General features: G+C 41.4%; 1 protein-coding gene across 1 annotated transcript in view; it reads right to left on the minus strand.

Moving 5' to 3' along the window:
• The window catches only part of Morc3 (MORC family CW-type zinc finger 3), a 44,267-nt gene that overhangs the window by 16,000 nt on the left and 15,088 nt on the right, over positions 1-13,179 (minus strand). Inside the window, exons 3-9 of the mRNA XM_013027418.1 lie at positions 12,047-12,179; positions 10,947-11,161; positions 9,542-9,689; positions 7,469-7,616; positions 4,143-4,271; positions 3,843-3,962; positions 3,400-3,497 (exon numbers count right to left, since the gene is read on the minus strand). Of these exons, the coding sequence (XP_012882872.1) occupies positions 3,400-3,497; positions 3,843-3,962; positions 4,143-4,271; positions 7,469-7,616; positions 9,542-9,689; positions 10,947-11,161; positions 12,047-12,179 (991 nt within the window). The remainder of the gene's footprint in view (positions 1-3,399; positions 3,498-3,842; positions 3,963-4,142; positions 4,272-7,468; positions 7,617-9,541; positions 9,690-10,946; positions 11,162-12,046; positions 12,180-13,179) is intronic.

Consider the following 13,179-nt stretch of genomic DNA (forward strand, 5'->3'; position numbering starts at 1 on the left):
ATAGTATTATCTAGGAAGGAAGACACAAGACAGTAACAGGGCTATAAGGAATACCCAGTACAGTACAATGGTGACCTAATATACATAAAGTCTGAGTTAATCCCCAGCATCATGAAAAATAAACATGAAGAGATAAATAGATAATAGATAAAATAGATGGACAGACAGACAGACAAAAAAAGAGGGAGAGGACGGAGGGAAATGTGGGGGGTATGGTTGAAAGACCTAACAACAGCAATATGCTGGATTTCTGTTGAGAAAGTACACTGGAGAACCAAAGTCTCCTTACATTTGAAGTCTAACCAATAAACTTACAGGTTCAATTAAAATCAGAACTCAGCTTTTGTTTTTGAAAGGCATTGTTTCTAGTACATATAGTTCGAAACCACTTATGTCCTACAATTAAGACTTCTAAAGCTGGAAGCTCATGCCTACACCCTAGATATTCAGGAGGGTGAGTTCTGAGAATAGCAGTTCAAAACCAGGTGTCAAGCTAACCTGGGCAAACATCCCGAAACACTCTTATCACTAGTTAACCACTAAGAAGCCAGAAGTGGAGGTGTGACTCAAGTGGTAGAGTGCCAGCCTGACTGGAAAAGACAAGTGAGCCTGGTGCCAGTGGCTCATGCCTGTAACCCTAGCTAACTCAGGAAGCTGAGATCTGAGGATCACAGTTCAAAGCCAGCCTGGGCAGGCAAGCCTGTGAGACTCTGATCTCCAATTAACCACCAGAAAATCCGGAAGTGGTGCTGTGGCTCAAGTGGTAGAGTGCATGCCTTGAGCTGAAGGACAGTGCCCAGACCCAGAGTTCAAGCCCCATGACTGACCCCCCCCCAAAAAAAAGTAAAGTAAAGTGAGAGGGCAAGGCCCTGAGTCCAAGCCCCAGAAACGGCACAAAGAAAAAACTTACCAAGTGTTATTCTGGTTTTAAGAAAAAGCTCATGAGTTTAGTTTTTCTATTGAAAATTTTTTATGTATTTTTTTTATTTAAATAGTTGTACAAGGTTTCAACTCAACATGTCGGTCTGAGTAGAATGCATCTAGGAGTTTTCTTTTCTTTTTCTTTGGAGTTCGTCCTGGAGCTTGAACTCAGGGCTAGCATTCTACCACTGAAGCCACAGCTCTGCTTCTGACTTTTTTGGTGATTAACTAGAGATAAGAGTCTCACAGACTTTCTTGCCCAGGCTGGCTTTGAACCATGATTAGCTAGGTTAACAACAGATGTAAATCACCAGTGTCCATTGAGTTTTCTCTTTTTAAAATTAATTTGGAAGCCAGGCACCGGTGGCTCACGCCTGTAATCCTAGCTGCTCAGGAGGCTGAGATCTGAGGATCGCAGTTCAAAGCCAGCTCCAGCAGGAAACTCCGTGAAACTCTTATCTCTAATAAACCACCAGAAAACTGGAAGTGGCACCGTAGCTCAAGTGGTAGAGCACTAGCCTTGAGCTGAAGAGCTGAGGCACAGCGCCAGACCCAGAGTTCAAGGCCCATGACTGACAAAAAAAAAAAATTAATTTGCAGCTGGAGGCATGGCTCAGTAGAGAATAGCTTTTCAAAGTCAGGCTACCTAATCACCCACACCAATTTGGAATTTAGCTCCCTTGGCTTCATTATCTTTTTCATACGTTGGTGGATGGCATTTGCCATTATAGCAATTGATAAAATGAACTAATGTTAATGTATTAGTTTTCTGGTTGTTTTTGTTTTTGAAGGAGGGTAAGCTGAGACAAGGTCTTGACACAGGCCCCTCCCCCTCTTTTTCTTTCTTTTTCACAGTTGTAATGAAAAGTCTAGTAAAGAGAAAGTAAAAGCCACTCAGGAGAGTAAGCAGCAGAACCCGGAAACCAGTTGTCTATCTTGGGGTCAGGAACAGGCTGTTTTGTATTGTGCCTCCCCACCTTCCTCTCCTCCCTTCTGGCTATTTATTAGATGGAGATTAGTTTATTTGAAACAAGCCAGATCATTCCCTGGGTGGTGGCCTGTAGGAGGGCTGCCCTACTCTGTGGTAGGACCCAAGACTCTTCCCTGGGTAGTCTTGCTATGTACCTTGGGCTGCCATTGAACTTGTGATCCTCCTGTTTGCAGAACATTAAGGAGTATGTGTGAAGCTTGAGCCACTTGTTTAAATGTTTGGATTTAGAAGGTGGGAAATTCTTTAAAGGAATGTGGCCATACTATCTCAAAAAGTATGAAAATCTCATGCTATCCTGTTAACGTTTTTGTTCACAGGAACTGGAATGCCTTCATTTTCCATTTCTGAGCATTTTTATTTTCTTTTGTTTCTTCCCAAGGTTTTTGTGGTGTTTTTGTTTTTTGCCAGTCCTTGAACTCAGGGCCTGGGTCATATCCCTCTATATGTTCAAGGCTAGCGCTCCACATTTGAGCCACACAGTGGCAGTTCCAGCTTTTTCTGTGCCCAGATATTCACTAGTTTTTCCATATGTTTATAGACTATTATTGATCTTATCAAAGGCTTTTTGAGAATGCCAATCATCCACTTAATCCTGTCCAGGTTCGGGACTGTTATCCATCTAGAGCTCCTGCTATGTCCTCTACCACCAGCAGCCCACAACTTCCAGAAGCATCTTCTACAGTTCAGGCATTGGGCTGGCCTTCTTACTGACTGACTGCAAGTTTACTATGGAAATATTTCCATAAATCCTGTAACTTCTAAGCTATCTTGCCATCTGAGGGCATCTTATATTTCACTTTACAAAATTATGAGTATATGATAGGAAAGTGGTTAAGGGGCTTATATATAAAACACATTTACCTTCTTCCATCTTAGGAAATATAATACATTCCATTCCATCCCAAGTAGAATTTTGTTGTTTATTGATGAAGCACAATTCTGAATACCAGGTACCCCATTTCTTAAGAATCCAGTCACAGCTGGATGCTGGGCTCTATAATCCTTTGCTACTCAGGAGGCTGAGATCTGAGGATCATTGTTCAAAGCCAGACTAGATAAGAAAGTCTGTGAGGATCTTGTCACCAACTGACTACCAGAAAACCAGAACTGGTACTGTGGCTCTAAGTGGTAGAACACTAGCCTTGAGCAAAAGAGCTCAGGGCCCCAACCCAAGACTGGAGTTCAAGCCCCACTACTAACAAAAAATCTCAGTCACAGCTAGGCATGGTGGCTCATATCTATAATCTTAGCTGCTCTGGAGGCTGAGATCTGAGGATTATGGTTCAAAGCCAGCCCAGGCAGAAAAGTCTGTGAGATTCTTATCTCTGATTAAGCACCAAAAAAGCTAGAAGAACTATGGTTCAACTGGTAGAGCACTAGCCTTGAGCACAAAAATCTCAGGAACAGTGCTCAGGCCCTAAGTTCAAGCCCCAGTATCAGCACCAAAAAAAAAAAAAAAAACACTCAGACATTAATAGTTAACATACCTGTACTCATTAGTATAGTCAAAATCTTGCTTATTGTGAGTTGGCTTGAGGAAATTGCACTCTATAATTCCAACTACTCCAACACCCATGTTGTTTGCCTGAAATAACAAAACAAAATTAGCATTTTCAGGATAACTCGTGATGCTCAAAGTACCCTTCAACAAAGACAGTCTGTATAAAATATTTTCCTGTATATTCCCATATTCAATATATAGCCATTCAAACAAATATCATCATCAATTTTATACAAAGGGAAAAGACATCACTATATTAGGATATGATTTCTTAGAGGAGCCACAAATAACTCAGAAAAAAAAGTTTAAATGCCATACTGATGTTTAAAAAGATCAACATATAAAAGTCACAGGCAAAACAATGACCGAATAACATTATTCTAATTTGTTTAAAAAGCAAAACATTTTCTTTTCAAATATAAGGCTTACCCGCAACTGACATCCAACTTTTTCATATGCTTTGATGAGTCTATTTCGGTGATACATCATTATCCCATAGTGGTCTTTGTTTCTGCAGTTGAATCCAAAAGTAATTCGAACTGTTCTAGTCTTAAAAAGTTAAGGAAAATTCTGAACACAACCTCCCATTCCCTTCCAATCATCATTGCTAGTTCACTATGAGAAAGCCCCAATGCTCATAGAAAAGGTCAGAATCCCTAGTAGGACGAAAGGGTAAAGGGAGGAAGGTTAGGATTTACTGACATCTTAGCAGCACAAAATGAAGGATACTAAAAATTTAGGTCGATAAACATCACGTTCGATGTAGGCAAGACTCTTGGAAACTAGCTGTGTCTTCACTTTCTGTCCACGTAAGATGATCTGCATTCTTGGCTTTAGATATAATATACTGCAGTAAGCCTGCAAAGAAACAGCAATATTTGTCCTTTCAAAATAATGATCTAATGATCTAGCTGGGAGCTGGTGGCTCACGCCTGTAATCCTAGCTAACTCAGAAGGCTGAGATCTGAGGATCGAGGTTAAAAGCCAGCCTGGGCAGGAAAGTCCATGAGATTCTTATCCCCAATTAACCACCAGAAAACTGAAAGTGGCACTGTGGCTCAAGTAGTAGAGTGCTAGCTTAGAGCTCAGGGACAGGCCCCAGGCCCAGAGTTCAAGCCCCACAACCAACAACAACAACAAAAAAGATCTATAGATTTGATTATACTCAGATTTGATGGCAAAAATGCTATTAGACTGGGTTAGTAACAGACACATTAACTCTTCAATAAAATAACAAACTAGCTCAGTGTTAAAATGTGTACTAAGCAGGCATCAGTAGCTCATGCCTATAAACCTATCTACTCAGGTTGGCTGAGATCTGCTGGGTCACTGTTCAAAGCCAGCCCAAGCAGGAAAGTCTGTGAGACTCTTATTTCCAATTAACTACCAAAAAGCTGGAAGCAGCGCTACGGCTCAAGTGACAGAACGCTAGCTTTCAACTGAAGAGCTAAGGGACAGTGCCCAGGCCCAGAGTTCAAACCCCACAACCCAAAAAGAAAAAAAAAAGTGTATTCAGCATGTGAACTCAAGGCTCAATCCTCATCACCAAAAAATAAAATACAGAATGCATATAAAGCTGTACTTCATGCTACTGTGACTAATTTTCATTAAAAAATAAATGTAGCCAGACACAATAGCTCACACCTATAATCTTAACTATATGAGATTAAGAGCATCCTAGTTATAAGTGAGCTCAACCGAAGTCTACCTATCAGACTTCATCTTAACCAATAAAAAGCTGGGTGTGTGCTTGCCATACCAACTATGTAGGAAGCGTAAATATTATTGCTCAGCCTTGGTATAAATGCAAAACTATCTGAAAACTAACTAAAGCACAAGGAGCCAAAGAAGTGGGTCATGTAGCAGAGTGCTTGCCTACCAAGTTCAAGACCTTGAGTTCAAATGCCAGTTCTGAGAGGAAGAAAGTATTAGCGTTAATAACGTGGTTAGTAAAAATGGTCTTTAGTAACAGTCTACTGAAATAGCTATCAAGATACTGACGTTATCAAGTGAACAAAATTTTTTTGGTGTATGATTTGTATTTTTAAGTACAAAGGACAACTTTTTACATGGCAATTGAATATTGACCGATTGATATTATTAACTATAATCATTTTATTTAGGTAAAAATAATTAGCAAGAGCTAATATAAACAAGATTATATAAGATTGACGATGAAAAAAATCTAAATAATGCACTAATATTTAAGCAAAGTAGGAAGCACAATGCTTTTTAAAAAGGGAGTAGTGGACTGGGAAGGTGGCTCAGTGGTAGAGCACTTGCCTTGCATGCATGAGGCCCTGGGTTCGATTCCTCAGCACCACATAAGCAAAAAGAAAAAAAGCAGGGTGGTAGAGCGCTTGCCTTGCATGCCTGAGGCCCTGGGTTCGATTCCTCAGCACCACATAAGCAAAAAGAAAAAGCCAGAAGTGGTGCTGTGGCTCAAGTGGTAGAGCGCTAGCCTTGAGCTGAAGAGCTGAGGGACAGCGCCCAGGCCCTGAGTTCAGGCCCCACAACTGGACCCAAAAAAGAAAAAAAAAAAAGAAAAGAAAAAAAGCCAGAAGTGGTACTGTGGCTCAAGTGGTAGAGTGCTACCCTTGAGCTGAAGAGCTGAGGGACAGCACCCAGGCCCAGAGTTCAGACCCCACGACCGGACCCCCCCACCTCACCAAAAAAAGGGAGTTGTGCAGGTTGAGAAGGTGGCTTAGTGGTAGAGCACTTGCCTTGCATGCATGAGGCCTTGGGTTCAATTCCTCAGCACCACATAAAGCAGAAAAAGCCGGAAGTGGCACTGTGGCTCAAGTGGTAGAGCGCTTGACTTGAGCTGAAGAGCTGAGGGGCAGTGCCCAGGCCCAGAGTTCAGGCCCCACAACCGGCCCCGCGCCCCCCCCCCCCCCACCAAAAAAAGGCAGTTGTGCAGGTTGAGAAGGTGGCTCAGTGGTAGAGCGCTTGCCTTGCATGCATGAGGCCTTGGGTTCAATTCCTCAGCACCACATAAAGCAGAAAAAGCCGGAAGTGGCACTGTGGCTCAAGTGGTAGAGCGCTTGACTTGAGCTGAAGAGCTGAGGGACAGTGCCCAGGCCCAGAGTTTAGGCCCCACGACCAACAGGGGGGGAAAAAAAAAAGGAAGTTGTGGCCAAACACATTAAAATATTCAGATAATTAAGAAACTTGACCAAACTCCATGATCTAAAACATAATAACACAAGATGCTCTTTGGTGTCTCCCTCCATAGAGTGAAAACTGTGAAGAGCACGCACTATGTAACTCAAAGATGAGATTCAACAAAACTAAAATGTCAGCATTCCCTCCTCCAACCAGATTTCCAAAGAAGTGGTGTTTTGTCAGTTATAAAATTAATGATATTTTAAAACATTATATGTGCCAAGTACCAGTGGTTCCTTCCTGCAATCCTAGGAGGTTGAGATCTGAGGATCCCAACTGAAGCCAGCCTGGGCAGGAAAGGCCCCGAGACCCTTATCTCTAATTAATCACAGAAAAAGCAGGAGGTGGCACTGTGGTTCAATTGGTAGAGTACTAGTCTTGAGCAAAAAAGCAGCTCAAGGACAGTGCTCCAGGTGCCCTCAGGACTGGCAAAAACAAAACAAAACAAAAAACCTAAACCTCCAAATCTGGCTTTTTCATGGTTAATATGAGTTTCAAGGACTTTTCTGCCCAGTTTGACCTCACATTAATTTGATTCTTGTCTGAGATATTTTCTTCCTTTTTTTTTTTTTGTCAGTCATGGGGCTTGAACTCTGGGCTTGGGGGCTGTCCCTCAGCTCTTCAGCTCAAGATGAGCGCTCTACCACTTAAGCCACAGTACCACTTCCAGCTTTCTGGTGGATTATTAGAAGTAAGAGTCTCACACACTTTCCTGCCGGGCTGGCTTTGAATCATGATCCCAATCTCAGCTTCCTGAGTAGCTAGGATTAGAAGTGTGAACCGTGGGTGCCCAGTCAGATATTTTCATTGCCACATCACTGGCTGTCTGTCACAGGATGCTAGTATTTCCATGACCTATGACTCTCTCTTCCATGAAGACAGATACATACCCTCAAGGAATAGTCACTCTCAGGGGCAATTTGGTCCATCCTCTCTTGCTTCTTGTATCCTTTTTTTCCTGCTATCTCATCTAAATCCTCAGGGATTCTGATATCATATTTATCCTTTTCAAAGTCAAATTCTGTTGCATTTTTGTAGCTGTAAAAATAATTTTTAAAGAGAAACAAAATTTAACTTTGCATCAGAATAAAGGATCAAATACCAAGTCTTTAGGAGGGGAGAAACCAAATAAGCGAAAATTAACCTAAAAAGCTGAGTGCTGATGGCTCACACCTGTAATCCTAGCTACTAAGAAGGCTGAGATCTGAGGATCAAGGTTCAAAGTGAGCATAAGCAGAAAAGTTGGTGAGTCTCTTATAACCAATTAAACACCAGAAAACCAGAAGTAGAGCTGTGGCTCAAAATGGTAGAGCTCTAGCCTACCTGAGCAAAAGAGCTCAGGGACAGAATCCAGGCCCTGAGTTCAAGCCCCATGACCCACAAAAAACAAACAAACAAACATAAAAAGACCTAAAAACAGCAGACTTCCTGGGGGGTGCAAGGTGCAAAGTAAGCAAAGAGAAAGAAAAGGAATCAGAAAGATCATATGACATAGCATTTACACCGTTGGGCATTTTATCTTTAGAAAATGAAAACTGTATTCCCACAACCACAGTACAAGACTGTTTGTAGCACTGCTTGTAGTAGCACTCAAGTGTGAACCCAGACATACTTTCACCAGGTGAGTGGCTAAACCCAACTGAGTCTGTCCATTCCATATGCTACTAGCAGGAAAAGTAAACTGATACACATAAGGAACTGGATATACATACCTCCGGAGAAGTAAAAAAAAAAAAAAAAAAAAAAGTTCTACTTAGACAACATTAAAGTGACAAAAGTACAGAAAAGAGAACAGTTAAGAGGCAGCCAGAGACTAAGCGGGGAGAGGAAGAAGGAAGCCGGTGAGTCCATGAACAAGAAAGATGTCTGTGGTGAGGAATATTTCTTGTTTTGACTTCATCTATGACAATATCCTGTCACTGTCAACAGACTATTGTGATTATAGATCTACAGCGGGTTATCCCTGGGAAAGGGCACATGACATTTCTGTATTATTTCTTAGAATTACACATAAGTCTGCATCTCAAAATAGAGGTTAAGAAAATTAATTAATAGGGCTGGGAAGGTGGCTCAGTGGTAGAGTGCTGGCCCCGCATACGTGAGGCCCCGGGTTCAATTCCTCAGCACCACATAAGCAGAAAAAGCCAGAAGTGGCACTATGACTCAAGTGGTAGAGTGCGCTTGTCTTGAGCTAAAGAGCTAAGGGATGGCACTCAGGCCCAGAGTTCAGGCCCACAACCAACAAAAAAAAAAAGAAAAGAAAAAAAGAAAATTAAGGGGGGGAAAAAGAGTTTAATTTTAAATTTTTTAATTAAAAAGAAGAGCTTAATTAAGAAAAAAAAGTTTCCAGGAGGATGGTTGGAGTAAAAGAAAAGAGAAAATTAAAGAAAAAAGTTAATTGAAGAGGACAGAAAAAAATCCAAGTTTTAAAGTTCTTTAGGCTTACCATAATTTATGCTTTATTTCAATGGTTCAGTATCTTAACCTCTCACTATTACACATTAATCCTAAATGTTAAAGTTCTTATTTGCAAGGGCTTTGTTCCTCACATGATGAAGGACTACACATTTTAGGAAGACAAAGTTCTCATCTGTGTTTCTTTTCTGACCAGGCGCTCATGCTTAGCTTTCAGTACAAACAAAATGGATAAAGATCTCCATCTTAACTCACAATCTGCACTCGTTGGGGCTTGAGATTTTTCACTTTTTTTTGTTTTGTTTTAGAATAGAGTGAACAGAATGCTATTTTGGAGACAAAAATGGCAGAAACAGGAACTTTTTAAACAGCAATATGAAATACCTCAAATTGAAATCAAAGCAGCAGCAATAAAATGCCCTTGGAAAAGACAATTACTGAACGCGCCCCAAACAGGCACCTCTCTGCACTTTTCCTATGTGACAAGGGGTCAACATGGTGAAACCAGTCCTGCAAACGGTCAACAACTAGCTGAGGTCTACATTTACCTTCTAAGATTCCAAATGATGATCCTTGTCCCCTTCTTACCCATAATAGCATCAAGTTCTGCCAGTAATTTCTGCTCTGTAGAAAACAGAGAATGTTCCAGAATTGCAGCAAGGCTTGCTTTTGATTCTGCTAAATTAATCATCTGCTGTATGTCCTTAGTTAAAGAATGATAACCAACATACTTTGCACAATTATAGTACAGAAACAACTTTAATAAACATCAGAAGAATTATTTCCTAAATTAAATGGCAGTGTGTTTCCAAAAGAACACCAAGGACAGTAAGTAGCCAGGTACAGTTGCCCATCTCAAATCTCAGATACCAAGGAGACTGAGTGAGGTAGAAAGATTTTAAGTTTAAGGCCAGATAGATAACACAGTAAGATCCTAACTTGACCTTAAAACAGAAAAGGGGGCAGGGGAAGCGACTTCATTATTATTTCTATTTTATTGCTCTCTAGTACACTTCATGAAATTTTACAGAAGGCACTTTAAGTTATCCTACATTTCATTGTCATTAAGGAAAACGTCCAAGCCAGAACAGAAACTGTATTAGTCCACAATTAGCCTGAAACGAGAAGAGCTATGAGCTAGTGTGGTGGTATGAGCCAGATGTGCTAGTTCACACCTGTAACCCCAGCTACTCATAGGAGGCTGAAGCAGGAGGATGGTTAGTTTGAGGACACTGTGGGAGCATAGCAAGAACCTATGTTCAAAGCAACAGACAAGAGCTATGAAATAAACTGTTTTGCAATATTGGGAATGGAACTCAGCGTCTTACACACCATAGGTAAGCACCTGCCATCACTGAGATGACATCCCCAGCCCTGAACAGAGAAAAGGTCAAATCTTCAGCTTCAGGTGTAGGGTAAGGGCAGTGGACACAGACAAAAATTAGAATGTATCTGGTTAAAACCTCAAGAATTTGGTTGGGTGTAGTGGCACCTACTTCTAATTCCAAAATTTGGGAGGAAGAGGCAGGAAGACTACTACTAGTCTGAGACCAGTTTGGTCTACTGGAAGAAACTGTCACAAAAAATCACTACTGCCAGGTGCCGGTGGCTGTAATCCTAGCTACTAAGGAGGCTGAGATCTGAGGACTGCAGTTGAAAGCCAGCCGGGGCAGGAAAGTCCATGAGACTCTTATCTCTAATAAACCACCAGAAAACCAGAGAGTGGCGCTATAGCTCAAGTGGTAGAGTGCTGGCCTTGAGTCGAAGAGGGACAGCGCCCAGGCCAAGCGTTCAAGCCCCACAACCACCACCACCACCAACAACAACAACAACAAAAAATCACCACCATTACTATAAAATATAAAAACTTGAAGGAAGGCAAAAAGATGGGGTGTTCAGAATATATATACATTTTTTTTCTACACCTTTTATTTCAAAATCAAAAAAGGATATGGTGCTTGTTGAATGCCACAATTGGAACAACAACATGTTCTGCTTTTATGACTTCCAGGTAGGTCTGAGATAAGAAGCCCACGCTCATACTTTCTCCATTTTTGGTAAAAACGATTGCATCTTTACCCAAACGCATAGAACCCGACTTGAAGCCATTCCCATACAATCCAACTGGGACATGACCATTCATGGTAACTTTGTCACTGAAGCCAAAGCTAAAAAGAAAGATACGAAAAAAAAATTAACATTTATCATACTCAATTTTAAATTTTTTAATTAAGTGTCATTACCAAGTACAAAGCCTGAGTTCAAATGATAACTTCACTTTTGCTGACTGTATAATTACTGCATATTACTACCTTGATGTCTTCCCCATTTCTGGATTTTTGGGTTTTTTTTGTTGGTTGTAGAACCTGAATTCTGGGCCTGGGCGCTGTCTCCCAGCTCTTCAGCTGTAGACCAACGTTCTACCAATTGAGCCTCAGCCCCACTTCCGGTTTTTTCTGCTTACATGATGCTGAGGAATCGAACCCAGGGCCTCATGCATGCAAGGCAAGCACTCTACCACTGAGCCACCTTCCCAGCCCCTCTTCCCCATTTCTGAATTATAGGAAATCAATTCTGCATCACCCAGACACAGGATTTCGGGTAATTACATAGGAGCGCATTGCCTGGCACACACAGATAAAGGTATGAGTTATCATCTGGGTTCCTAGGAGATCTCTGAATCTCTTCCTCTAGATAAGAATAACCCTCTTGTTCTCAGTGGCCTATGCACTGTGATCAGTGATGGGTCAATGTAACTTTCTGACAGCGTAAGGAATACTTTAGTGACAGCAGAAGGACTCTGTGCCTAAATTCCCCCTCTACCTCTACCCTGTATACCTGTACTGTATTGGTTCTATTCTAGGCACATTTGACTTACACTGACATCCTGTTTTAACACGAATATCCACTCATGAGTAAATGGCTATCGATAGTATGTGACAACTGGAAATGATGGAATGGTAGAATGTAAGACATAGGGAAGGGTGAGGAGAATAGTGGGACTGCCTAACAACCTGCCCAGCCTCTCCCGAGTGTGGTGCAGTTTTACATACCTCAGCATTTTATGCAACTTATCTGGTGTCATACCATTCCCGTTATCAGTGAATGTCAAGCATATACGGTTATTTATCACAGTTTTGTCAATCCATATCTGTTTAGCATTCACATCAGGATCGTAAGCATTATCTGGAGAATAAGTGATTTTGAGAAATTTTGAGTCCACATTCTAAAGAAGAGTAGTTAGTTCAGAACAAATTTTAATAAGCAACAGAGTATCATATTTAATCTTACTTTTCAGACAATTTTCAGGAACCCCTAAGGTAAAAAAACATAAAACTAGGGCTGGGAATGTGGCTCAGTGGTGGAGTGCTTGCCTTGTGTGCATGAGGCCCTGGGTTCCATTCCTCAGCATCACATAAGCAGAAAAAGCTGGAAGTGGCAGAGTGCTCACCTTGAGCTGAAGAGCTCAGGAAGAGTGCCCAGGCCCAGTGTTCAGGCCCCATGACAAAAAAAAAAAAACAAAAAAAAAACACCATGAAACTAAACTACATTTAGTGACTGCAGAATTAACCCTTTCCAAATCCTTTCTGCCTAAGTAGGGAGCAAAGGCTGGTAACTGCCACAGGGAAGATATATACACTATCTCTGCAGAGATGATTAACAGGAGGGCCAGTCTGACTATCCTCAGGGAAACTGAGAACTTGGGTTTGACAGGGAAGTTACATAATAGTTACTAAATAATGAGAAGATAGTATCATTATCTGCTAAGCTACATGCACAGGTGGAAGATTCACCTTGCGGGAATGTCTATGATCATGGCCCTACTCAGTTTCATCAGTTTCTGTGGCTTTGCATTTCTGTCACCCTTACTGAACATATTCATTTCAATCAAATAGTAAACAAAGAGATGAACTATAATAAAATCAAGTGGTAAGTTATCCAAATAACTTAAGACAACTGAAATATATTTGGATGTTTTAAAATATAAATAATGGGGGCTGGGCTGGGAAGGTGGCTCAGTGGTAGAGCGCTTGCCTTGCATGCCTGAGGCCCTGGGTTCGATTCTTCAGCACCACATAAGCAAACAGAAAAAAGCCGGAAGTGGTGCTGTGGCTCAAGTGGTAGAGCGCTAGCCTTGAGCTGAAGAGCTGAGGGACAGCGCCCAGGCCCAGAGTTCAGGCCCCAC

This window comes from Dipodomys ordii, unplaced genomic scaffold, assembly GCF_000151885.1.
Source record: "Dipodomys ordii isolate 6190 unplaced genomic scaffold, Dord_2.0 Scaffold104, whole genome shotgun sequence".
NCBI classification, from domain to species: Eukaryota; Metazoa; Chordata; class Mammalia; order Rodentia; family Heteromyidae; genus Dipodomys; species Dipodomys ordii.